The 25733-nt window shown below is 53.8% G+C and overlaps 1 protein-coding gene across 1 annotated transcript in view; it reads left to right on the forward strand.

Annotated features, from left to right (window-relative positions):
* Arap1 (ArfGAP with RhoGAP domain, ankyrin repeat and PH domain 1) overlaps positions 1-21824 on the forward strand; it is a 65516-nt gene extending 43692 nt beyond the window's left edge. The window contains 23 exon segments of the mRNA NM_001427363.1: positions 1127-1212; positions 2598-2780; positions 3861-4035; positions 5228-5362; positions 7631-7766; positions 8035-8137; positions 8854-9049; positions 9320-9371; positions 9465-9628; positions 9720-9932; positions 10195-10300; positions 10688-10835; positions 10937-11023; positions 11107-11175; positions 11356-11473; positions 13941-14054; positions 14240-14385; positions 14882-14914; positions 18252-18334; positions 19305-19355; positions 19511-19574; positions 20852-21001; positions 21236-21824. Coding sequence (NP_001414292.1) covers positions 1127-1212; positions 2598-2780; positions 3861-4035; positions 5228-5362; positions 7631-7766; positions 8035-8137; positions 8854-9049; positions 9320-9371; positions 9465-9628; positions 9720-9932; positions 10195-10300; positions 10688-10835; positions 10937-11023; positions 11107-11175; positions 11356-11473; positions 13941-14054; positions 14240-14385; positions 14882-14914; positions 18252-18334; positions 19305-19355; positions 19511-19574; positions 20852-21001; positions 21236-21253 — 2630 coding nt within the window. The 3' untranslated portion in view covers positions 21254-21824.
* Positions 21825-25733: the final 3909 nt, after the last annotated feature.

The raw sequence follows: 25733 nt of genomic DNA on the forward strand, positions 1-25733 counted from the left end.
GGAGAAGAAGCACTAAGCCTTCTAGGGTGGTCTGAAAGTTACATGTGAAAGCCTCCATGATAACAGGGCTGAGGAGGGTGGGAATGGAAAAACATGGGGCCCAAGGTGTATTCATCTGTTGACTCAAGCAGGAAGGGTGGCCCACTTACTGAGTGCTGGGCGGGCCTTCGACTATCCTAGGAGCTGACAGTGCCCAGGGGGTGGTTTTGCATGGCTGTGGGGAAGAGGTGGAATTTGATGTGAGAATCCAGGAGGAAGGACCATCTGAGGGAGTCACTGAGCTTGGGAAAGAACCCCTAGGCCTGTGGGATTCTGAGGCAGATGTCAGGCCCTGGGCCATGAGGTCTATATGCAGGCGAGTGGCAGCTTACTGGTGACCAGAGAAGGAAAGCATCAGCTCGTAGCTGACACAGCAGACTGTGGTTCTCTGTGGGAGATGGGTGCGTAGATGCAGTGCCCGGGCTTGGTTCAGGCAATAGCAGGTGTTCCCTGTGTCCCTTGCTCCCTTCTCTTCCCCCAGGGTCTGTGGCTGAGTGAGCTTCATCCTCTATCTCCAGCCTTAGCCATCCCTTTCATCCCCCTGACCTTTGTTCAATGCTTATTGTGTATTTGTTCTGGGCCCTGAGGAGGAAACCTAAGGCCAGGTGGTCAGGATCCTATTCTTAGGCAATTGCATTGCAATGGGGACAGCAAAAGCCACATGAGCCACTCAGGAATGACAGGAGTGGGAAGAGAAGGTGCTATTTGTTTGGGACATCTCTGAGGAGGTGACCTGTCAGCTGAGACCTGAATGATGGGAAGGCGTGGCCATGGAGAGGGGAGAGGGGAGGTCGGGAGGAGAGTTGAGGCAGGAAGTTGAAGATGACAGGGGAGAGATAAGGTATTTATATCTACACTGGAGCAGCTGACGTTGTGGGGCAGGGATTGGCACAGCAAAGCAGCCCCTTGGTAGGTAGGGACAGTGGCCAGGAGGGTAGCCTGGTGAGTAGTGAGCAATGTGACCAGACTCTGGAGTTGTGACAAAATGGAGCTGCAGGCTAACTCCTGGCCTGCCTGAGGAGCACTAGGGATGAGCAAGTGTCACAAGGAGGGCTGTGCCAGCATAACTATGTGTGCCTCATCTCAGGGGAGCACCGTGGCCTGGGTGCAGGAGTGTCCAAGGTGCGGAGCCTGAAGATGGACAGGAAGGTGTGGACAGAGACACTCATCCAGGTGGGTGTGGCTGCTCTCATCCATGCCTGGGGTTTCCTCTCTCAACTTCTCTCCTCCGCCCCCATGCCCCCATCTCGCTGGCCACCAGAACTCTGGAGCTGGGGGAGCTCGTGATAATCTAGTGGGTAGGGTTTTTGGGAAAAAAATCCTGTTTTTAGCAGCGTCAGCAAACTGGCCAGTGCACTAAGAATGTTATTACAGTTTTAAAGGGTTGTAAAAAAAAAAAAAAAAGGTTTGACAGATTGTATGTGTTCCATAAAACCTAAACTACTCATTATTTGAACTTTTAGAGAATTGCTGACCCCTGATATAGTTCAGCTGTTGTCCTGATGTGGAAACCGAAGCCCTGGATTGGGCTGTAATGTGCCTGAGGTTACCTAGCCACTGCATTTTGACCACCCAGCCTGTTCCTTTCCACCCCTTGTCCTAGCTGGGCTGGGGGTTCTCCACTGCGCACACCACTCAGAGCCTCTGAGCTTTCACTGCACCTGAACTCATGTGCACAGGGTGTCTATATAATGCATGACTTGAGGCACGCATATGTACATATATTTATATCTATGCTGTAAACTTCTTTGGAGACTGTGTGTGATCATTGATATGGGAAACCTGCAGCGGGCTAGACCAAGGGACCTGCCACCCAGGGCCCTGCTGCTAAGTTGGGAACTTCATAGCACATCCATCTCATATGCCCACCCTGTGCTCAGTATACCACTGCTGAGAACATTGCTCTTGTTAATGAATTGTCTTTTAGGATAATCCTGAGTTAGCATCAGAGTACCCAGGATATGGTTGAGAACACTGAGGTTGAGGCCCAGGAAGGAAAACAAAGTAGAACAAAACCAAACCAACTCTGACTGGGTTCCCAGTGGCAGGGAATGTCTCTGCTTTGTCCTCTGCTGAGCCTCCAGCACTCTAAATGAGTGGGTGGGGAGCCCAGGAAATGCTTGCAATAGCATTGTGTAGTCAGAAGGGAAAAGTGAACTTGCCCTTAAGGTTGCCCACCCCCATCACATAGAAACTGTCACCCCTCTCTCATCCAGAGAGGAATGCTAGGAACAGATAGATCCCCCAAATTCCTGCCTAGCCTATTGGCTGACAGGTTAGACCCCACCCTTCCCTGGGACAGCCTTAGGAATGCAGAGTTCCAGATGTGGGGCTGGGTGAGGGCCACAGAGGCCAGGCCTCAAACATTCACCTATCAGACTGTCGGAGACAGTCTGGGCTCAGAGCCCAGGCCTTGAGCAAGAGTACGGTGGCCACCAGCAGACCCAGCTGCTTCTGACCTCCCCTTGGGGGAAGAAAAGGGGTGTGTGGCCTGTCTGTCCATCCCTCTCAGGACATCTTATTGTCAGCTGCCCTCTCACCCCTGCCCATACCCACAGCTCTTCTTACAGCTGGGCAATGGCCCTGGGAACCACTTCTGGGCTGCCAACGTGCCCCCTAGCGAGGCCCTGGAGCCCAGCAGCAGCCCTGGCGCCCGGCGCTATCACCTGGAGGCCAAGTACAGGGAGGGCAAGTACCGCCGCTACCACCCACTCTTCGGCAACCAGGAGGAGCTGGACAAGGTCAGCCATGGAGCCTCTGGGATGCTTGAGCCTCCTTGTCCCTGCATCACCCCTTGACCCAAGCCCTTTCTTCCTGTGGCCCCATTCCTCCCTCTCTCAACCCATCTCCTATCAGCTTGGAGGGCTGTGAACATGTGGGGAGATTGAGGCCCAGAGGGCAGTAAGGCCTGCCTAAGGAAAGCTAGAACAATGTAGGGAGGAGCCAGGCTTGGTTCTTGGTCCCGTGCCATGTCTTCAGCATCTGGCTGCCTCCTCCTGATTCCTCTGTCTCCCGCACCCTGTCCTGTTCTTTCAGAATCTTGCCAAAGGAGTGGACTTGGTGGGGATGCTATTTCCTGTCAGGCTCATGAAAAACAGCTGGACCGCTCTGACCCACCCCATCCACACCCCATTCTAGATGAGGCCCCATATGGGCCCCAGGCCCCAGAAGATTGGGAACCAAGTCTTAGACCCTGATCTGGCTCAGACTGCTTGCTTACAGGCAGCAGGGTAGCATTTGTAACCTGGGGGCGGCCTTCAGCTCTTCCTCCAAGCAGCCCTATTCAGGCAGGCTGAGTCTAGCCGCTCTGTAGAAACCAGGCCTCCACCTCCCCAGGACCCGGGCGTCCAGCCCCCAGTTCCGCCCAGCCCAGTCTGGCCTAGAAGCCAGAAGGGTGGTGGCTCCCATTGGTCGGGAGGGCTGGGCCGGCAGTGAGGAATTCAAATGTGGGAGGAATTAGCTACAACCCCTCGGCCCCTCCCTCTGCCCCTGCTACAAGGCAGAGGGAGCCTGAGATCCTCCAGGGGTTCCTTGTGCCCTGACCAGCAGCTGTGCCCCAGGACACACAGGGTGAGAGCCTATGGCTAGGACCCCAGCCTCAGCTGGGTAGCCTTTGCCCAGTCTCTCTGGCTTGCCTTCCCTTCTTTTTCTGACTGGTGTGCCTTTCTTCTCTTCTGGCTTCTCTAAGCCCTGGTCTCTTTCAATCTGAGGATGGTCCACCCAGGTTTGGATAACTCCTTCCCCTTCCCTCCTCCCATCTCTACCCCTCCACCTCCCACTCTTGCTTGGATTGATTCCTCTCCCCCAACCCCCTCCTCTAGGCCCTGTGTGCTGCAGTTACTACCACTGACCTGGCTGAGACCCAGGCACTCCTGGGCTGTGGGGCTGGGGTCAACTGCTTCTCAGGGGACCCAGCCGCTCCCACACCCCTGGCTCTTGCTGAGCAAGCCGGACAGACTCTGCAGATGGAGTTTCTACGGAATAACCAGAGCACAGGTAAGCGACTGGTGGCTCTGTCCTCCTCTGTAGCTGCAGGTCTCTGCTGGCAGGGTCTGGTCTTTTGGAGTTTTACAGGGTTGTCAACAGGAACCATGAATTAGCTGAGGACCTGGATTTGTAGGCCACTCCCAAGCTGTGATTGAAGTTCCGTGGTGGTCCCTGGGGTAGCAGCGTGGTACTTGGGGCATATCTGAGTTAGGGGTTGGTGCTTTGTGCGAGTGGTCTTTTGTGTCAGTATCTCTGTGACTCCTGTGTGCACCGTCCTGACTTACAATGTGAGTTCCTAGTGGAACCGTTTGTTCCAGGAAGAACCCCAGAGCTGCCTAAGTTCTCTTTCCTCACATTGGTGATGGTAAGGCTTTGGGGTTTGTGTATGTGCAGTGGGTCTGTGTTGCCGTGGAGGAGGGTGTTGCCGTGTGTGTGTGTGTGTGTGTGTGTGTGTGTGTGTGTGTGTGTGTGTGTGTGTGTGAACTACACAGCAGCCTTGTCGTCTGTTTGCTCAGTCTGGGTGGAGTTCATCGTAGACCTGGGTTGGGTCCCATTTGGCTCCTATTCTTGGGGCGGGTGGTGAGGAGGGGGTCGCTAGGGTGAATGTGTTGGTTATGGCCCAGGCTGGGTCTCTTGAGGCCACATCCTAACGCTGAGGGTGGGGCTCAGTGGCTGGGGCTCTGGGCTTTGGGCCATGGGTGGGCGGGGCATGCTGGGCTGGAGAGAACCCAGGTGTCTAGGGAGGTGCGAGAGACCACCCAGCTGGCTTGGACTATGGGGCAGGATCCCTCAGTACTGAGCACTAGATCCAGCCAGTCTCACTGGGCTTCATGCTGTCCGGGACAAACCTCTCGCTAGGGACTATTATTGAGTTGGCCCAGAGCCCCCCTCATTCTAGCATGCTTGGCTCTATGCTTCCAACAAGGAGTGTGGGGTGGGCTTGGGAGTCAGGGAGCCTTCCTGAGATGGGTTGGGCTGGAACTGGGCCCTGAGAATGGAATGACATTCCCACTGGTGGCAGAGGCTGGGATATGGCTTTTCAAAACCCTGAAGGTAGAGAGGAGCCTGAGGGTGCTGATAGAGAGCTGAGGAAACAGGGCTGTGACCATGAACCTAAGAACTTTGCCTCGGAGAGCATTTGGAGAGGGGCACCTCCTGGACACCCTACCTAACCACTGCCATCCTTTCTTCCACTCCAAAGAGGTTCCCCGGTTGGACTCAGTGAAGCCCTCGGAAAAGCACTACTCCATTACCCTGCCAACTGTGAGCCACAGTGGCTTCCTGTACAAAACTGCTTCTGCCGGCAAGCCTCTGCAGGACCGCCGTGCCCGGGAAGGTGGGTGCAGCATCCTACCCGTCCAGGCCTATGGTGTGTGTCAGCCTGGCTGCAGGGCCAGCAAACCAGGGCTGGTCCTGCTGGTGGACCTGAGGGTGCCAAGTGGACTCTGGCAGAGCCACCTGGAAAGTCTTGGATACGGCCTCTTGTATACAGTGAGTGCTTGAGATACGGGCTGGTTGGGTTGGGGGATGGGTAGATTCTGCAGAGTTTTCTGGAGCCTGAAGTTTGTATGGCGCTCCTGTTGGGTGTGGTCTTGTGCTGGGCATCTGGTATATTCCAGATGTGGATGGAAGGCAGCTTGAGGACTTGAACTTGAGTGCCATCCCTCTTGGGTCTCAGCTGCCTTCCTTTTACTCCCTGATTCCAAGTTCAGCCTACAGTCCTTACACATACATCACCCAAGAGCTACCTACCCTCCTAGGGCACAGAGATGCCTCCCCGGATTCTGCCCCAGCTCTGTGACTTCCATGCTTTGTCACACAAACCAGATTCATTCACCCCCTCCAGGAATCTGCACTTGCCGCTCTCTGCCCCAAATGCTCTTCCCAAATATCCCTTAAATGTCTTCGGGGATGTGTCTTTCCCAGCCACTCGATACTGTGTCAACCCCCAATACTATTTTTCTTGCTATTCCATCTGATTTTTTGTCCTATTTGTTCCTCCAAGACAAAGTCTTTTTACTACCCAGAGCCTGGCGTTGAATTCCTGGGCTCAAGTTTCCATCTTGTCTTAGCCTTCCAAGTAGCTGAACTTTTAGGGAGTGCCACTCTACCTGGCTCAGTCCTTTACTGTGGACGTCTGTATACATGGTGCCTGTTGTAGCCCTGGAACCTGGGACGCACCAGTACCCACTGGTAATTAACATACATCTGCGGAATGACGAGGACCTTTCCAGAGCACATTCTTGAGGGCAGGCTTGGAGTCACTTTGATCTCAGAAGGCAGGTGTCAGGCTACACAGACAGGATAAGGAGCAGCATGCTGCCCATTGCTTACAGCCTCTCTCAGAACCCCTTCTTGGAGTACCCCAGATAAAGCCCTCTGACTCCCAGATGCTGTAACCCTCTGCTGCTCCTGGTCCAGTTCCCTCTGCCTGATGATGTCATTTATGTAACCCCCCTGAGTCATCCTTTTCACACTGAGTGCCAGGAAGCTCTGAGCCACTAGGAGGCTAGTGCTGCAAGCTATGGAGCCTGCCTGCTCTGCTCTCTTCCCTTTCATGGTGCAGATTCCCAGATTCCCATTTCTGTTTCTACTGAGGTCTTGTGCATCTTCAGAGCCATTGTGGGAGGAAGCAGACTATAGAATGGGGAATGTGTCCAGCTAAAGAGATGGGGCAAAGGGTGGGTCCATGTTTTAGTTAGGGTTTTACTTCTGTGAAGAGACACCATGACCAAGGCATCTCTTTTTTTTTTTTAAAGATGTATTTATTTATTATATATACACTGTACACTGTAGCTGTCTTCAGAAACACCAGAAGAGGGCATCAGATCTCATTACAGATAGTTGTGAGCCACTATGTGGTTGCTGGGAATTGAACTCAGGACCTCTGGAAGAGCAGTCAGTGCTCTTAACCCCTGAGCCATCTCTCCAGCCCCTACCAAGGCATCTCTTATAAGGACAACATTTAATTGGGGTTGGCTTACAGGTTCAGATGTTCAGTCCATAATCATCAAGGTGGGAACATGGCAGCATCCAGGCAAGCATGGTGCAGGAGGAGCTGAAAGTTCTACATCTTCATCTGAAGGCTGCTAGCAGAATACTGACTTTCAGGCAGCTAGGATGAGGGTCTCAAAGCCCATCCCCACAGTGACACACCTACTTCAACAAGGCTACAACCTCCTTGGGCCAAGCATATGCAAGCCATCACAGCCCCCAAGGCTTTTGATGCAATTGGAGCTGTAGGCAGAAGGGTCAGCATGGGCAGAAGCTAGGAGTAGCTGAAGAGACAGAGGCAGACCTAGACTGAGAGACATAGGTTGCCCTGAAGATTGGGTTCAGCATGGAATCTAACATCTGAAGAGAAGTGGGATCAAGACTCCTTCACTCTTGGCCTCCAAGCTGGAGGCCAAAAGTTCATAGAAGTTAAAGGGGAGAGTTGAGGACTGGGCGTAGATGACTGCAGCTGGGGGAATACTCAGGCAAGTGGTGAGTTAAATGAAGAGGTTATAGGTTGGGCAGGAACAGAGACCCAGGGCAAAGGCAGGAGTGCTCTTCAGCCAGTCTGGGGCTTTCATCATGGATCCTCTGTCTAACTCGTCCACAGAGTTCAGCCGGCGCTGGTGTGTCCTGAGTGATGGGGTCCTGAGCTACTATGAGAACGAACGGGCAGTGACACCCAATGGGGAGATCCGGGCCAGCGAGATAGTATGCCTAGCAGTTTCTCCTCTGGACACCCATGGGTGAGTACTCCTGGCCATAACTATAAACTACCAATGCTGGGAAGTCCAACGTCTGATGAGGGAGACAGGGACATAGGCCCAGAAAAGGACAGGACCTTCTCAGGTCCACACAACAAAGAGACCATATAAACACTGACCTTTTCTCATGAGGCTGCAGCCCAAGGCTGTTTGTCAACCTCTTGGGAGTCAGGGGAAGGAGTAGAGAGTGCTAGTTAATGGGGGAGGGGGGTTGTGCTGGATGATTGAACCCTGGTTTGTGTATTTGCAGCTTTGAGCACACCTTTGAGGTGTACACAGAGGGAGAACGGCTGTACCTGTTTGGGCTGGAGAATGCTGAGCTGGCTCATGAGTGGGTCAAGTGCATTGCCAAGGTGGGCCTGGGTGAGCAGGGCAGGTGTGTGATAGAGGCAGGGTGGGCCCTCTGACTGAACCCCATGAACCCCAGCTCTTCCGTCTCTGATGCAGCAGGAGCTGGGTGTGGGTATAACAGACTCAGGACAGACCTCTCAGGTCAAGGGCAACATAGATTGCAGCCCCCTGGTACCTAATGGATAGTTGCTATGAGGGGCATGTTTTGGGGTCATCGTTTGCAGATGTGCACTTAGACTAGAGGGAAAGGCAGGGAGGCTACAGAGGAGAGGTCTGCCTTGGAGACGAGAGCCAAGTGCCCTCTTGTGCCTTGAGAGCCCAGGGCTCTTCATTCCTAGTTAGCTCATTTGATGAGCTCTCTGTGCCTTCTGAGGATCAGTGCCCAGGGCCCGGAGGACCCAGATATACCAGTCCTCTGTTCTTCCTGTGGAAGTGGGACAGACAGACTGACTCTAGACACTGTGGTATATGCAATGCTGTAGCAGATGGTTAAGTATGAGGACACTGGGAGCACAGAGGAGGGACATTCAAAGAGAAGGACACGTCCAAATGGGTACAAAGGACATGATCCCAAAGTCCTGTCACTGTGCTGTGTTCTGCCTTGGGGAGGAGGAAGTAGCTAAAGGCAAAAGAGCCCCTGCCTACAGGGAAAGACACTCATGCGTCTCTAGCAGGCTCTGCTGTACTTACATTCTCTCTCCACTGTTTCCCCAACCAGGCGTTTGTGCCTCCCCTGGCTGAGGACCTGCTAGCCCGGGACTTTGAGCGTCTTGGGCGCCTACCCTGTAAAGCTGGCCTGAGCCTTCAGCAGGCCCAGGAAGGCTGGTTTGCCTTGACTGGCTCTGAGCTCCGGGCTGTCTTCCCAGAGGGGCCCTGGGAAGAGCCGCTGCAGCTCCGGAGACTGCAAGAGCTTTGTATGTGGACCCTTGCTTGGTTCCCCAATCTCAGATCCCTTGCCCCAGTTCCCCCAGCCCCCAGCCCTTGTCTGGAAGTCTGAATTCTATTATGGCCTGACCAGATGATCCAGACTGCCCTCCATATCCTCTCCTGTCCTTGGAGTACATCTCAGCAGCCCTTTAGGTTGGTGGGTGGAATCCAAGGGTGAGACCCAGAGGGCCTCAGGAGGGAGCAGTTTATGGGTCATGAATAAGACCTGGGCCTTACCTTGACTGGCCCCTCCATAGCTATCCAAGGAGACAGCGAGAACCAAGTGCTGGTGCTGGTAGAGCGGAGGAGGTGAGCCTTGGCTTCCCTGAGGATCCTGGAGAAGCCTGAGGGCAGGTGGGATACAGGGACAGACAGGTGGGACAGTGACTATCTCTGGTCCAGGACACTGTACATCCAGGGTGAGCGGCGGCTGGACTTCATGGCTTGGCTAGGGGCCATCCAGAAAGCAGCAGCCAGCTTAGGAGACACACTATCAGAGCAACAGCTCGGGGACTCGGACATTCCAGTGATCGTGTACCGCTGTATAGACTACATCACGCAGTGTGGTGAGCGCAGCCTCCAAGGCCCAGCCACTCCCCTTCTCCAGGGATACCCAGCCCCCAATGCCTCTAAAAAGTGGTATAACTCCTTCCCAAGGCTTGACCTCAGAGGGTATCTATCGAAAGTGTGGTCAGACCTCTAAGACTCAGAGACTGCTAGACAGCCTGCGGCAGGATGCACGCTCTGTGCACCTGAAAGAGGGAGAACAGCACGTGGATGACGTCTCCTCTGCACTCAAACGCTTCCTCAGGGATCTGCCCGATGGGCTCTTCACTCGTGCGCAGCGCCTGGCCTGGCTGGAGGCCTCTGGTGGGTCCTGCTGCCTGCATCCATCCAGCCTTGCTCGCTGATGTCCCCATCATACTCTGGACGAGGCTTGCCCCGGCTCCCCCGCCTACTCTGCTCTGGGTTCCTCAGTCACTCTGTAGAGATGGAGTTGCTTAGAGGTGGAGGGTGGCACCTCCCTGTTCCTGCTGGGTGCCTTTGGATGCTGTCTCCTTCAGGAGAGGCAAAACTGCTGGAAGGGGGATTGGTGGCCAGTTTCTAACCCAGTCCATCTCCCCACACCCAGAGATCGAGGATGAGGAGGAAAAGATCTCCAGGTACCGAGAGCTCTTGGTACATCTGCCCCCTGTCAACAGGGCCACTGTGAAGGCCCTTATCAGCCATCTGTACTGGTAAGGGCCACGCCAGTATGAGGCTCTGGGGAAACAGGTGGGAAATGTTCTTCTACTCCCAACCTGGCTCACTGTCCTCTCCTGGGAAGCAGGCAGGCCTGGGGGCCACCCAATGACTGCCCTGATCTTGGACATTGTATCTTAGCTTACGTCCTACAGGATAAGGGGTGGGGGGTGCGGTGTTTGTCAGTTTTGGGCCAGGTTACTGAGGCCGAATCTTGCTCCTAGCCCTACACCTTGCCAGGGCGTGAAATGTGTCCCTTATACTTTTCAAGTGTGGTCTACCCTGTCCTCTTTGACCGCAGTCCCTTAGCCAGTCGGGAATTGGGAAGGTGGCTGGGAAGCTCTGGGCCAGGCTCTTTAATTCTCAGTTACTTGTCTTTCCAGTGTACAGTGCTTCTCAGACACAAACCAAATGAACACACACAACCTGGCTATTGTGTTCGGGCCTACGCTGTTCCAGACGGATGGTCAGGACTACAAGGCGGGCAAGGTGGTAGAAGACCTCATCAGCCATTATGTGGTGGTGTTCAGTGTACGTCCCGGCTGGGATTGGAGGCTACGGAAGGGACGGTGAGGGGAGGGATGGGCAAGGCTAAGCCTCTCAGATGGCAGTGACTATCTGACCCTCCCCAGGTGGACGAGGAGGAGCTGAGGAAGCAGAGGGAGGAAGTCACAGCCATTGTGAAGATGCGAGTGGCTGGCACCGCCAGCGGGACCCAGGTGCAGGCCAGGGTTTGGGGAGGCTTGGGCTGGTTGCCTGCTCCGATCCCCAGGCTTCTGGCTGAGCCCCATCTCTCCTGCAGCATGCCGGTGATTTCATCTGCACCGTGTACCTGGAGGAGAAGAAGGTGGAGACTGAGCAGCATGTTAAGGTGTGGGCTGTTGAGCCAGGCTGAGCCAGTCACTTAGAGATGTTTGAGGACCCCCAGAGACACCCCTCTTTGCATCTCAGGGCTCAGAGGACCCAATGAGGAATGGATTTGGGGGCCAAATTACAGGAGATTGTGGCTAAACAATGCATTGGGACTGGCTGATCTTCTGGGTCTGTGCAGATCCCAGCATCCATGACAGCAGAGGAGCTTACTCTGGAGATCCTTGACCGCCGCAACGTGAGCATCAGGGAAAAGGACTACTGGACTTGCTTTGAGGTCAACGAGAAGGAGGAGGCAGGTGAGTGGCCGTGGACTGCCTTTCGCCCAACCTTCATTTCTCCTGCTCCCTGCAGTCTGGGGCACAGAGGTTCTAGATGACACTTTTTGCCGGCACACGGATGAAAATTGTGGACTCTATGCTGGTGGTGACCGGCAGCTAGCAGGTCCAGGTGACGGTGCCAGCCGTGATGATGCTTTCCCAGGTGTCAGAATGATGTTGGTTGCAGAAGGGACAGTGCTGAATTCAATGGCAGGATTGTAGGGTGTTACTATTGGGATGAAGAAGATGGGGGATGGTGATCATACAAGTAGGTGGCTGTGATGGGAGAACCCGACTGTGGGGGTGAGCGGCCAATCGGAGCCTTTTATGGTGAAGGGAACGATATTGAGATGAGGTGGGGTGTGGCTTATGCAAGTGTCAGCTGTTTTCATTGATTGGCAGTTGCTAGGCTGAGGACCCAGGCAGTGGATAGTCTAGTAAGGGACAGAGATGTCAATTCCATGATCACTCTAGGAAATAGGCAACTTCATGGTGTTAGCTAACTGCTTTTAAGGAAAGGTCTAGGCTGTTGGCAGAGCCTATGATGCAGTCCTGGGTTCTGCCTCTTCTCTCGGGGTGTCCAGATGCCAACGGTACACCGGCACGGAGAGGACAGGATGGAGTCCAGAATGGGTAGGGTCTGCAGTCCACTATTTCCCTTCGGGGTGTCAGACTCAGAGTCTGGGATGAACAGGGTCTTGGCCTGGTTGGGAGTGAGTGGGACAGGAGCTTCTTCAAAGATCTTAGTGTTAAGGTCCTTTTAGATGAAGGCCTTCACCGATCATCTTTAATGAAGCAGGTCTCTGAGATAATCTTAGCTTGTTCATTTTTCTTTAATGGGGATGGATTTGAACTTAATTTGGAGTGAACCGAGGGTTGCATAGTTTTGGCAGTGAGAATATCCAGGGTGCAAAAAAAAAAAAAAAAATCATTGCCTGGAAGCTAAGGAACTGAGATGCCTCATTAGCATGGAGAGGTGGTCCAGGTGGCTGGCTGACTGCTTGTGACCTCCTGATTGGGCATCACTTGGTTACATGCTCTGAGGCAGGCATAGAATCAGGGAGGGAGTTAGCCAGTCTCAGGATGAGATCCTAACCCCAGTTTTGAGATTTCTGGGGTTTGGACATGGTCAGCCTCTCCTGTACCATGCCAGTTCCTCTGGTGGCATCAACCATGTGCCCTACACTATGACGGGGCTGATGGCTTTGGATGCCTTAGCCTGTTGTGAGGAACAGTAAGGGCTACAGGGTAAAGACGAGACAAGTGCTCCCAGACACAAAACCAGCTCTAGCACCAGACTGGGCCTTCTAAGACATGAGGAAGCACAGGATACAATTGGAGGTGGAATCAGCCGCCCGGGGCCTGGTGGGGCTGCAGGGCCATGGGAGGACTAGTAACAGGGCTTTGATCCAGAACTGCTCCTGTCTAAAGGAAGTGCAGGGACAAAGAGTGCAGCAGAGACCAAAGGAAAGGCCATCCAGAACCTGCCCCACCTGGGGATCCAGCCCATATACAGACACCAAACCCAAACACGATTACAGATGCCAAGAAGTGCTTGCTGACAGGAGCCTGGTATGGCCATCTCCTGGGAGGCTCTGCCAGAGCCTGACAAATACAGATGCAAATGCATGCAGCCAACCATAGGACTGAACATGGGACCCCCACAGAGGAGTTAGAGAAAGGACTGAAAGTGCTGAAGGGGATTATAACCCCATAGGAAGAACAGCAATATCAACCAATCAGAAACCCACTCCCACCCCCAGAGCTCCCAGGGACTAAACCACCAACCAAAGAGGGATTCGTGGCTCCAGCTGCATATGTAGCAGAGGATGGCCTTATCTGGCATCAGTGGGAGGAGAGGCCCTTGGCCCTGTGGAGATGCGATGCCCCAGGGTAGGGGAATGCTAGAGCAGTGAGGCAGGAGTGGGTAGGTAGGTGGGGGAGCTCCCTCATAGAAGCAGGAGGAGAGGATGGGCTCGGGATGTTGTGGAGGGGAAACCAAGAACGGGGATAACATTTGAAATATAAATAAATAAAATAACCAATAAAAACTTTAAAAAAGAAGATGGATGCTGTTTGGTACTAGATTGGGAGAGCTTGACAGGAAGTTAGATTACATGTTAGACACCATCTGAAGATCAGACCATATGGGACAAGTACAGAGGGACATACCCAATTTGGCCCACAAGGGTGGAAAGAACTGGAGTATTTCTGATCTGAGCAGAAGTAGTGCTTAATGGGGACACACGTGTGGCAATACAGACTTGGTTTTGGCTATTAGTAGGTGTGACAAGTCAGAAGCTCGCTTATAGGAAGGGTGATCATGATGGCGGTGTGTCACGATGTCAGTGGACACCGAGCTGTGTAGGTGACATGTGTTCCTTTGCTTGCCCTTGGTGGTGCTAAGTGGTACGGACCCAGTGACAGTGGTGTGGCCTCTCCACAGAGCGCCCGCTGCACTTTGCGGAGAAGGTGCTGCCCATTGTGCACGGACTGGGCATGGACAGCCATCTGGTGGTGAAGAAGTACCCGTCCATGGAGGCCATGCTGTTGTACTTGGGTAAGTGGTGTCTGCAGGGCATGTCAGGTGGATGGGTACCTTCATCTAGAAGCAGGGTGGGACCTGGTGTCACCAGGCCAGAGCAGGGCAGATGGAGGAAACGGGCGGGCTCCCATGGGGAGGCTGGGACACTGGAGTCGGTGGGTGGGGCGGTGTATCCTGTGCCCACTCTAGTCCTCCCCTAGCCAGCCGTGTGGGTGACACCAAGCATGGTATGATGAAGTTCCGTGAAGACCGCAGCCTCCTGGGTCTGGGGCTGCCTTCAGGTGGCTTCCACGATCGATACTTCATTCTCAACAGTAGCTGCCTAAGACTCTACAAGGAGGTCCGGGTAAGCCTTCTGATACATTGTATCCGCCATGTGCTTAGACACTCACACACAAGCCCTGCCCTCAGTCTGCAGGAGCGAGGTCCCTGTCTGAGAGTCTTGGCAGCACAGTGGCTGATGATAACTGTATTCTCCCGCTGTGGCCCTGAGTAGCCACTCAAAGCCTCTATCCACATGAGGCCTTACAGTGAATGCGATTGCTGGGACATCATACACATGCTCCCATGTCCCCCTGTGCCTGTGCTTTGTCACACTCTCACAAGAATGTGTCTGTCCCATGGCAGCAGTCCTGAGCTCTGCCTCTTTCTAGAACACATCCCTCCTGACCTACTCTGCCCCATGACGAGTGGTCTCCCAGACCAGACTCCTTGGCACCCCATTCTTCTGCACACAGATGCCCTGCCATCCCCCTCTCCCTTGCCCTTCACACCCCCGCACAGTCTGTTCTGGCTCTAGACTGGGATGATGCCTGCCATAACCCTGCTCCTCTATCAAACAGAGCCAGAGGCCGTGGAGCGGGGCCCCTGAGACCGTGAGTAGCTGTGGGTCAGCTGCCAGCTGCCTTGCCTTACACTACCTGGGGCCAGGCGAGCAGGGTAGAGCTTGAGGACACAGTCAGGGCTCCCAGTTCTCTCCAGGCATGGTCCCCTGCTTCTTACTGAGTCACTGGCCCCTACCCTAACCCCAAACCAAGATCTTTTCCTCAAGATAGGGTCCTTGTTGGTGTCATGCTAGCATTTTTCATAGTACTCAGAGAAGTTTTAGAGCCAGTATTAGAGACCCACACGCGGGTTAGGACTATTTCATCTCTTACTATCAGAGCTCCCCACCTTCCAAACCTAGACAGAGTGCTATGGCTCTCTGTTTGACCCTGTTGACCCTGAGGGGCCAAACTGGGACACAAGGCTGTGAGACATTCTCTCTCCGGGATGGCTGTGCTTTCCCAGACTTCCTAGCTGGTGGCTCAGCTTTTTTTTTTCCAACCCATGAGAGCCCCTCCATGTTCTCTTAGGGCTGCCCAGCCTGTCTCTTCTGTTTGGAGGTTGCCTCTGACTCAGGTTCTGCTGAGACTCGCCCTCTGTGGTACCCTATGGGTACCACCTCTGCCACAGGGCACACAGAGTGTAGATGGTTCAGCAAAACAGCAGTGGAGGTGCAGCTCCAAGCGCGGTGTTCTAGCGTGTTCTAGCGGTGTTCTAGCGTGTTCTAGCGGTGTTCTAGCGTGTTCTAGCGGTGTTCTAGCGTGTTCTAGCGTGTTCTAGCGTGAGGTCCTTCCGTGGTTCCATCGTGGTCTCCAGCCCTTTCTCACCCCTTCCATCTCCTGAGTGCATCTGATCTGGCTGCTATGGAGGCTCAGATGAAGCAGCCTCCTCATCTCCATTTCTGCTTACATTGTACCTCTGTTCATGCTGCTTGGACTCCTATGGACTTCACTCACTTCCAAGCCTGGTTCTAGAATGTTATCTCCCTGGCCCTCCTTCTGGAGTTGCTTCCTTAGACTTGTGGAGCAGAGTGGGGCCGTCTGTGTGAGCAGAAGGGAAGGAGGGCACCTGAGGCACCCCAAAAGGCAGGGGCTGATGGTTGCTGAGCAGGGCTTAGCACTTGTCCCTACTCGCCTCAGAGCAGGAAGTTACCCTTTTACAAGGTGAGAAAGGGCCACGGGGCTTCCCCAAGGCTACTCTGCTCATGGCGGACTAGGCCGAAGGCCAGTGAGTTAGGGTTTGCACTCTGGCTAGTGTCCTGTCAGGTTAGAGCTCCAGGGTACAGCAGAGAAGCTGTCCAATGTTAACAGGCAAAGCTGTCATCTCCAGGCCACTGAAGTGTTGATGATTCTGACATCAGCTGGCTTATGGGGCCGCAGGAAAGAATATTTGAAATTAGAATAGCCTCATACGGAGGAGGCTCTGTGGCCTCTCAGTCCCCATCCCAAGACCTCTTGCTGTTTAAGACTCTGGAGCATGAGAAAGGCATATTCTAATAAAATCATGGAACCAGCGTGAGGTACCATGAGCACTGAGCATACATTTCATTCCTTGCCATGACCTAGGGCTTCCTGGTGCCAGAACCCTGAGCTGCTTGAAAGCATAGTTCTCACAGGAGTTAGTCTCTGAAGAGAGAATCTTCTTGTGTTTCTGCTTCCATCCCCTTCCACTGTCCACTGGTCTCCTGCCCTCACAGGGACTGCCTAATACCTTCTGCCTGACTTCTTCCAGCCCCTTTCCCCACCCCATTGTCTTTGCAGGGGCCTCTGTTCTCCCAGCCTGCATCCTGCGTCTCCATCAACCATCCCTTCCCCCGTGTCCTAGTGTGTAGGCTGACTTTCAGTACCTCAGCCTGGTGTGTGTGTGTGTGTGTGTGTGTGTGTGTGTGTGTGTGTGTGTGTGACTGTGTGACTGTGTGTGTGTGACTGTGTGTGTGGATGTATATGTCTGTGAATGTGAGTATGTGTGTGAATATGCGTGTGTGTGTGTAAATATGTATGAATGTATGTGTGTATGTATATGTGTGTGAATATGTGTGAGTGTGTGTGTATGTGTGCATGTGTGTATGTGTATGACTGTGTGTAACTGTGTGTGTATATGTGAATGTGTGTGTGGATGTATATGTGTGAATGTATATGTGTGTGAATGTGTGTGAGTGTGTGTGTGTGTGAATATGCATGAGTGTGTGTGTGAATATGTATGAGTGTATGTGTGTATATGTATATGTGTGTGAACATGTGTGAGTGTATGTGAATGTGTGTGTATGTGTGTATATGTATATGTGTGTGAATGTGTGTGAGTGTGAGGGTGTGTGTGTATGTGTGTGTGTTTGTGTGTGTGTGAATGTGTGTGGTCTTCCTCCATCCATTCTGCAGCCATGTTTGGGACATGTGATTGTTGGGTGAGGCGCTCTCTATAGAGGAATTGGGGCCCGTTCATCCATTAGGCCTTAGATCTTTACACGTTCTCTGTCCCACATCCCTGACGTGACACAGAAGGATCCTATAGTTCTGGGACAGATTACCCTTTCTTCTCCTGCTGAGGCCATGCCTGGGGTGGCTGGGAACAATGGTGGGGACCAAGGTAGGGATGGCTCAGTTTTAGAGCCTCAGTTGCAGTTGTAAGTACACCTCCCTCCCCTACCATCCTTTCTGGTACCTCTGATGGGTCCAGGGGTAACTGGTAAGGGACGGAAGCTAAGCAAATGGCTCCAAGAACTAGAGGAAGTTCATTAACCTTCAAACAGTCTCTTCTTTGAGGGCCATTGCTCTTGTTCCCTCTGCCTTCGAGCCAGCCTGCTCCCTCCATGCCCAGACCCATATATGCAGAGGTGAGGGCCAGGCAAACATGTCAGTAATCTGGTTCCCCACCCTGGTATATGGGTCTCTTGCTTCCTGTCTTAGACCACTGGGAATTTCTCCCTCTGGCCTATCATGCAGAACACCCATGTTAGCTTCAGCTTCAGTCATCGGTCTTCTGATGGGGCTGAAATGCTAATGATTGCTGGTCCCCAAGCTTCTGTTCACACAGTCAACCCTGGAGCCTCCACAGGCAGGGGAAGGGAGAGTGGCGAGTGACTGAGACACATGCAGACCCTAGTGGACAACCTTCAAGGCTCTCTCACAGCCTGGGCCTGCCCCCATGTGTTGTGGACAACCTCCCAGCCGGAGTGTTATCTTTGGGGACTGGGGGTTGACTGTCTGATGCTACTGCAGAGAGCATCGTCTTGGGCTGGACAATGAGCGGGGAGGGCTTTGGTGAGAGGGCTCCCTGGAGGAGGAGGCCCTGTTCCAGAATGCCTAGGGGTTGGGGATGGGAGAGGGCAGTGTGCCAGCGGAAGAGCTACTTCTGACTGTACCCACCTGACTGACGGAAGTGTCCCCCCAGAGTCACCGGCCCGAGAAGGAGTGGCCTGTCAAGAGCCTCAAAGTCTACCTGGGTGTAAAGAAGAAACTGCGGCCACCTACTTGGTAAGTCAGGACTGAGGTGCTAGGCCTATGACCAGGAACTGATGGGGTCAAGAACTGATAGGGAGGCCCAGCTGGAGTTCGGAGCTTTATAGGAATAGTGTAGTGGTTTTCTAGTCAGGGTCCTCTTGCCCAGTAGCATCACCGAGGCATGACATAGAAGTGCAGTTTTTCAGGTAACCCCTGAGCCTCCTGAGTTTGGGGTTCTGTAGTAGGGCTCAGGGCTCAGTGTCTCCTCATGTAACAGAGAGTGAGTTGATGATTTGGAGGGGTGAGTGTGCCTTCTGTATGTGTGGTGCATGCCAGTGAGCGTCTGGGTGCATAGACCTCTGTATGCTCGTGTGGAAACCAGAGCAGGATTTGGGAAGTCTTCCTCTGTCACTCTCTGCCTTATTCTCTTGAGACAGGGTGTCACTGAAGCTGTTTAAGCTAGAGTGTCTGATCACTGTGTTTTGGGGTCCACCTCCCAGTCTCTGCTCCCCAACGCTGGGGTCACAGGCACCCACACTCATGCCCAGCTTTTTATGCAGTTGCTCGGGATTTGAACTCAGATCCTCATGCTTGCACTCTTATTGAGCAGTGTCTCCAGCCCCCGCGTATATGTTTGAGCAAGTCGAAAAGCAACGCACGCCACTGTGGCTGTTAGGCACTGCAGTCATGTGACTTGATTTTCTGATTCTCATCTGCTGTGCACCAGGCTGACTCTGGTTCTTGGGTGGGCTTGGGCAGACATCAACACGTTCGGATGGTCTTTTGTTTTTCAGTGGTGAGGATAGAACTCAGTATCTTGGGCATGCTAGACACACATACCATCCCCAGCTCAGGCCCAGCGTTGGGGTGGGGGGAGAGAAGGACACTGGCTTTAGTGCACTGCACTGGGGGAAGCTTTGGCTCTGCTCTGCCCAGGCTTCTGGGGTCTATCCCACAAGTCTTGGCGAGTTCCAAGTGACACCTTCTCTGGCTCTCCCTGCAGCTGGGGCTTCACGGTGGTACATGAGACAGAAAAGCATGAGAAGCAGCAGTGGTAAGCCAGGGCCCCATTCTAAGGCCTGGGCTGAGGGAGACGGGCAGGACTGGGGCTCCCCTCTGTGCCTAGCTCTATGGCCTATGAGGAGACAGGGAGGCAGAATGCTCTCTCTCCAAGGCCCTCAGCAGCAACCCACCCTGTACCTTCTGCAGGTACCTCTGCTGTGACACACAAATGGAACTTCGAGAGTGGTTTGCCACCTTCCTCTCTGTACAGGTACCAGCTTCAGGGCGTTCATCCAGAGGCTCCACCATGGAGAGCGGGACAGCAGCAGAGAAAGGATGTCATAGGAATTAGGTCTCTGGACACAGGGACATTCACCTAGAGAGGAGTGGCTTCCAGGCAGAGGAAACAGCATATCCATAGACCTCAGTGTGAAAAGAGAAGGAAGGCTGCTTATGAAAGAAGCATTTGATTTGGGGTTCATGGTTCAACAGGGTTAGAGTCCATGATCATCATGATGGGGACCGTGGAAGCAGTCAGGCAGCCATGGTACTGGAGGAGTAGCTGAGACCTCATCCACAAGTGGGAAGGAGGGAGGGAGAGAGGGGGAGGGGGAGAAGGAGGGGGAAGGGAAGGGAGAGGGGAAGGAGAAGTGGGGGTGGGGGGAGAACTGGAAATGACAAGGGCTTTTGAAACTTAAAAGCCTCATCCCCTAGTGGCACACCTCCTCCAACAAGGCCATACCTCCTAATCCTTCCCAAACAGTTCCTAGGAACCAAGTATTCAAATATATGAGCCTATGTATGTCATTCTCATTCAAACCACTACATTCACCACTTGCAAGGGGAGAAGCCAGCAGTGCCAGAGATTGGCATGGGTCAGGAGCAGGATTGTAAGAACCTTGAGACCATGGTCAAGAAGCTGAACTAGACCTTGAGTTTCAATTGAGTTTGAGCTGTGTGTAGGATTGAGCCTAAAGGAGATCTCTCAGCTCTCTCAGCACCTGTGTCCAGGGAAAAGAGCCTGAAGGGGCAAACCCATGGAGAAGTCAAGCTGTGGTGGCTGGGTTGACTGCCCTGGAGCCAGAACAAGGCCAGAGTCTAGTTAGACATGAAACAGATGAGTTAGAACAGATGTTCAGCAGAGTTCAGAACTGTGTAGGGAGAAGGGAGTCAAAACTGTCAGGGCTCTGGGCTGAGTTCCTGGTGTTATATTCTTTTTACTCTGAGCTTCCTAGTGATCAAGGCCTAGATGGAAACAGGATGGATTCTGTAGTTCTTGGTTGCTGGGAAGAGGAGGCCCAGTGTCTTTCATTTTCTTGATGCTGCATTCTGAGGGAGGTTTGCGGATCTTGAGTAATCTAGTTGGCTGGGCTGTGCTGGGATATGGTCATCTGCAAGCAGCCGCTTCTCCTATCAGCTTCGATCAAAGCTGAAGGCGTCAGCTCAGATCCTATCTGGAGATTTTTCTGAGAAGGGGCGGGTGGAACTTGAGCCTGCAAGCTGAGGTGTGGCCCAGACCCTAGCACTCCTTTCCTGGTTGTTCCGTAGCACGATGGCCTGGTGTGGCCCTCAGAGCCCTCTCGAGTGTCCCGGGCAGTGCCTGAGGTCCGGATGGGCAGTGTATCACTGATCCCTCTACGCGGCAGTGAGAATGAGATGCGCCGGAGCGTGGCAGCCTTCACTGCCGACCCCCTTTCCGTAAGTGTCTCTGGTCCCCGTGGGCAAGGCTGGGTGGGACCTGGCTGGATGCCTGCCTGCACTTCACTAATGTCTCTCAGAGCCTGTCTAGTCCCTTTACTATGTTTCTGGGGCCCCCTCTGTCTGGGCCTGGGAATCCCGACTGCTGATATTTCTGTATCCACTTCATTGCTAGCTGTTCCCTTTTATTACCACAAAGCACTGATAGGCTATGGGTTTCTGTGCTCCCTACAGCTCCTCCGTCACGTCTGAGCATAGGAGTCATTCTGACTTGGGACGCCATCTCTGCCCTCAGGAGCTTTCCTGTTCAGACTCCCCCGTGCTCTGCGTGTTTGGTGTGAGCCAACAGAAAACACGGGGAAGCCATACCCACATCCCACATCCTGACTGCAGCGCAGGCTCCTTGGCTGGGCAGGAATGGGCTGGCAGTGGGGATTTCCCAGGAGGGGCCCTTATTCTCCAGGCATGCAATGTTCTTGACCTGGCTTGCTTACCCAGGGTCACTCTCCTCTCAGTAGGGTTGGAAAGATGGACAGAAATCAGGAGCTGTGCAGGAGAGGCTCAAGGGTTTGGGGCCCCACTAGGAGGGAGCCCACCCGATTCCCACAGGCCCCTGAACAGGAAAAGGTGATACTCTGAAAGAACTCCTAGGGGGTCTACAAGGGAGCTCATGGGGAGCTTCTACAGGATGAAATCTGGACTTGAGGATGTCAGCCCTCTTCTGGTGTGTGCTGGCAGGGATGCCAGGCTGTGGCTGTCTGCCATCCCTTCCCCACTTTGGATACTTTTTGATAATATAAATATATCTGTATATTTTACCCTATGGTGTTGAGACCTGAGATTGTTTGGGGGGGACTGGTGTCCCAGGCTCAGGGTGCAGTTGGTTGTGAAGCTCAGAGGTGGGTCTGGTACTTTGAAGCCGAAAGCCTGAGTCCCACCCTCTGCACGTTTACTGAGCTGTTTGCCCTCCACTGTCCTAGCCCTGTACAGCCAGGCTGTGGAATTCCTGATTCAGGATAAGGCAGACCCTAGCTAGTCTGAGCCCTGGTCCCTACAACCATCTGAGCTGGGGCCTAGATCAGTGTTAGTGACCCGGCACAGTTGCTCACAGCCCCTGCTGGAGACACAAGGCCACAGTGCATGCCACAAGCTTTGGTGGACTGTGAAGGGGGCCTTCACCCTGGGCACCATGTTTCCAGAATGGAGCCTGCCTCTCACATCACAGGGCATCGCCTTCAGAGGGAAGTGCTGATCTGCAGAGGTCACCAGCTATTCAAAGACAGACTGGAGGCTTCTGGGAAAGTGCCGAGCCTTCTGCCTTCTCTGGAGTCTCATTACCACCCTATCTCAAAGGCCTGGTGAATAGACTTGCTGGTGTTCTGTCCCAGGCCTCGGAAGTTGCTGAGCAGAGCTGGACAAGGCTGGGCCACCTGTGCTGTCTGTGATCCCCCTCAATGGGAACCTGGATGCTGTGGGGCCTTGAACACATGGACGTGTGTCCCTTGCCTCATTTCTCAGGAAGGGGTGGGGTGTTTGCCAGGACACCGCACAGAATCCTTGAGCCTGTTGTACAAGCTGGCCTAAAGTCTCCATCACTTCAGAGAGCTGCTCCAAGCCAAATCACCATGTCCTCTAGGCAGGGCATGGCTCGAGTGCTTATGTGCCCAAGATCTGCTTAGAATTCCTCCCTGACTTTGATCTACTGTCCACCAACCCCAGAGACCAAGGAAGAAGGTGCAACTGGAGGTGCCCTCTGCTGGGCTGGCACTGTCATTACCTTGGTTTAGGAATGGGGCTGCATTTGGCCACTAGGGAGCAGTCATGGACCACTCATAGTTGCTAATTTTGAGCCGGGTCTGTGTAACGCCTCCTAACCCTCCCTACTCTCCAACCCATCTTCCCTCCCACCCCCCACCCTCCCCAAGTGATGTTCCTGGCTCTGGCCTTGTTCCGCTGCCAGCTGGACCACACAGCCCTGCCTCTGGCCAGGGACTAGTGATGTGTGATAAGACAGCACAGTAGAGGTGCTTTGGTTTGGTCTCCTGGGCACATGAGCGGAGCCCTTTGCCCAGTACCTACTGAATGTATACCTAAGCCCGAACCTCTGCTCTCTGCTTTCCCTGGCTGATATTAGAGTCTCCTCAGCTCTTCTCATGCTCTCAGCACTGCTTTCTCTTGTGAGTGTTCCCCGAAAAGAGAACGCTAGCCGGCACTGTCTTCGACACAGTAGAATGAATGCTTTCCCTTGGGGTGAGGTCATATCCCTGCAGGATTGAGACTCAAACTTCTTCAAAGATACCTGTGACTACAGTGTTGAGGGACCAGGACAGAGGGCTCTGCTGTCTCAAGGCTTCCTAAAACTGGAGCCAATGCCAGAAGGGAGGGGTGCACTTGGTACTTGAGGTTGCTTGGGGTGGGAGTAGCCTACAGTTTGTGGGTAGGGAGCCTGAAGGAGGAAGGATTTCCTGGAGGAGGAAGGACTTCCTGGAGGAGTATGGTTGGGGATCGCATGGGATGTTGGGGAGGAGAACAGGGAGGGAACTCTGAGAGAGAAGGCTGAAGTAGGGCACACCCTGGGCACTGAGGGCATTGTAGGTGGAGTGCTGGGGGGAAAGTAGGCAGGGAAGGATACGGGGCAGAAGAGGGCTGGGGTATCTGCCTTTCTGTCCTCTGGCTTCTGTTCAACCCTCCTGGTCTGCATGATATCCAGCAATGAGGACTGAGGAACCCTTGGCTCCAGAGCCCCCGGGCGGGCACACAGGCAGTAGTGAGGCAGGTGGGGGAAGAGCTGGACCTGCCACAACTGTGCTAACCCTGGGGCTGGGGGGGACACGGAACTTCTTCCCTGCCCCCTCGCTCTCATGGCTGCCTGCCCACAGTTCTGTTTTGGAAAGCATGGGTGTAGGCAGATATCCTTTATAGTGCCTTTGACAGTTGCTTAGGTCTCTGATCTGTGTTCTCTCTGTCCTTTGGAGCTGAGCTGCCTCCCAATAGACTCCTGGGAACACTGAGTGAGCAGGTAAGTGTGAAGTGCGAGCAGTGTCCCTTGCTAGTCTTACCAGATATTATCTGCAGGGACATCTTTGTGACATCCAGAAGGAGAGCTCGAGAGGTTCAGCCAGCTCTTATTGAATACTTACTGTGTTCAGGTCTCATTCAGCAAGCACTTGTTGAATACCCACCGTGTGCAGAGCTTTGCTGAACGTGTGGGGCAGATGTAAGTGGTGTGGGGAGAAGGAAACCCTTGAGGAGAGAGGATGCTGATCGAAGAGGGTTCATGAAGAGCTCAAGTCCAGAAGACAGGAGGGTAGAGGATGCTGAGGAGAGGCCTATCCAAGAGAGGGAATGGCCTTGAGCCCAGACAAATGCACGTAGCCTGCAGTAAGGACCTGTTGTAGCTGGAACCTAGCACCCATGCAAACCCAGTGCCTCACATTCTCGGCATCAGACACCCTAGGGCCTCGCCTCCACATCCTGGCTGTCAGGTCTTAGCTATACTGGCTACTCAAGAGACATGACCACATCCCTGTCTAATGGGCACCTTGTCCCTACCAGAAAGCAGCATCTTTTCTACCACTTAGCTACTTAGTGACCTGAATGACCCAGATCCTACTCTGGGACTGTGTGACTGTTTCTGTCTCATTGACACACATGCATGCACAAGCACATGCATGCACGAGTGTGCATGCGCATATGGGCATGTGTGCACATACGGGGGGGGGAGGGAAGGAGGGAGGGAGAGAGACAGAGAGAGGGAGAGCAAGCGAGCGCTGGTCAGAGTCAATCTCCCTGCCTCTCCTGTCAAGGAAATGCCTTTGGATTATTCTTCCCAATGCCCACGTTCTATGAAAACATGGGGAGGATTTGTACTCAGCTAGCCATGAAGAGCTCACTGGCCCTGACCCATCCCCTCTTCTATGCTACTTTCAGCCTGTGGAAATTTCCACACTTTCTCTGCCCTGGTTACAGCTCTTACTGCTGTATTTATCACCCTGGAGACACAGTGACACAGACGCACATAGGCCACATGCACACACTCATGCTCCGCACACACGTGCCTGCACACCTCAGCTTGCACTGCCATAACTCAAGTGCAGGGCACACACACACACACACACACACACACACACACGCACACGCACGTGGAGGAGGAACACCCACACACAAAGAGCTCTCTAGGAAAATTGTTCTCCCTCCTGCTGCTGCTCCTCCCCCACCTCCTCCTCTGTTCTGTCCGCCCACCACCACCCACGGACCAAAGAGCTGGGCCTAAGGACTGTACCTCCCACCCCTTATCAGCTGGGAGGCACTCTGCCTGGTGACTTGAGTGTGCCCTCCCTCTTGCCATCCCGCCCTCCCTTCCCCCTCTGCCACTCCCCGGCAATCTTGTCTGTCTTCTCTGTATAAGTCCCCTCTTTGTCACTCTTTTGACTCCGAAGTCTTTTGACTTCTCTGCTTTGTCTCCTGGAGGTTCAAGTTGAGGAACTCCAAGGATCCAGGCAGAGGGACAGATGAGGAGGGGGTGCCAGGAACCCGCATCTCCTCAGCCCCTGTCACCTTCAGCCCTTCTCTTGATGAGGGGAGGGCTGTGTGCCTGGCACCATGGAGACCAGCGAGCGTCATGGCAACACAGTCTGGGTGGGCACAGCCTTCCTCCTCCAGGGTTTGTGGGGGTTGCATAGGAGGAGCCCGGTAGGCCTGATGGAGGTGGGCCTTGTGCTGGTGCCCAGTG

This window comes from Rattus norvegicus, chromosome 1 (assembly GCF_021556685.1).
Source record: "Rattus norvegicus strain SHRSP/BbbUtx chromosome 1, alternate assembly SHRSP_T2T, whole genome shotgun sequence".
NCBI classification, from domain to species: domain Eukaryota; kingdom Metazoa; phylum Chordata; class Mammalia; order Rodentia; family Muridae; genus Rattus; species Rattus norvegicus.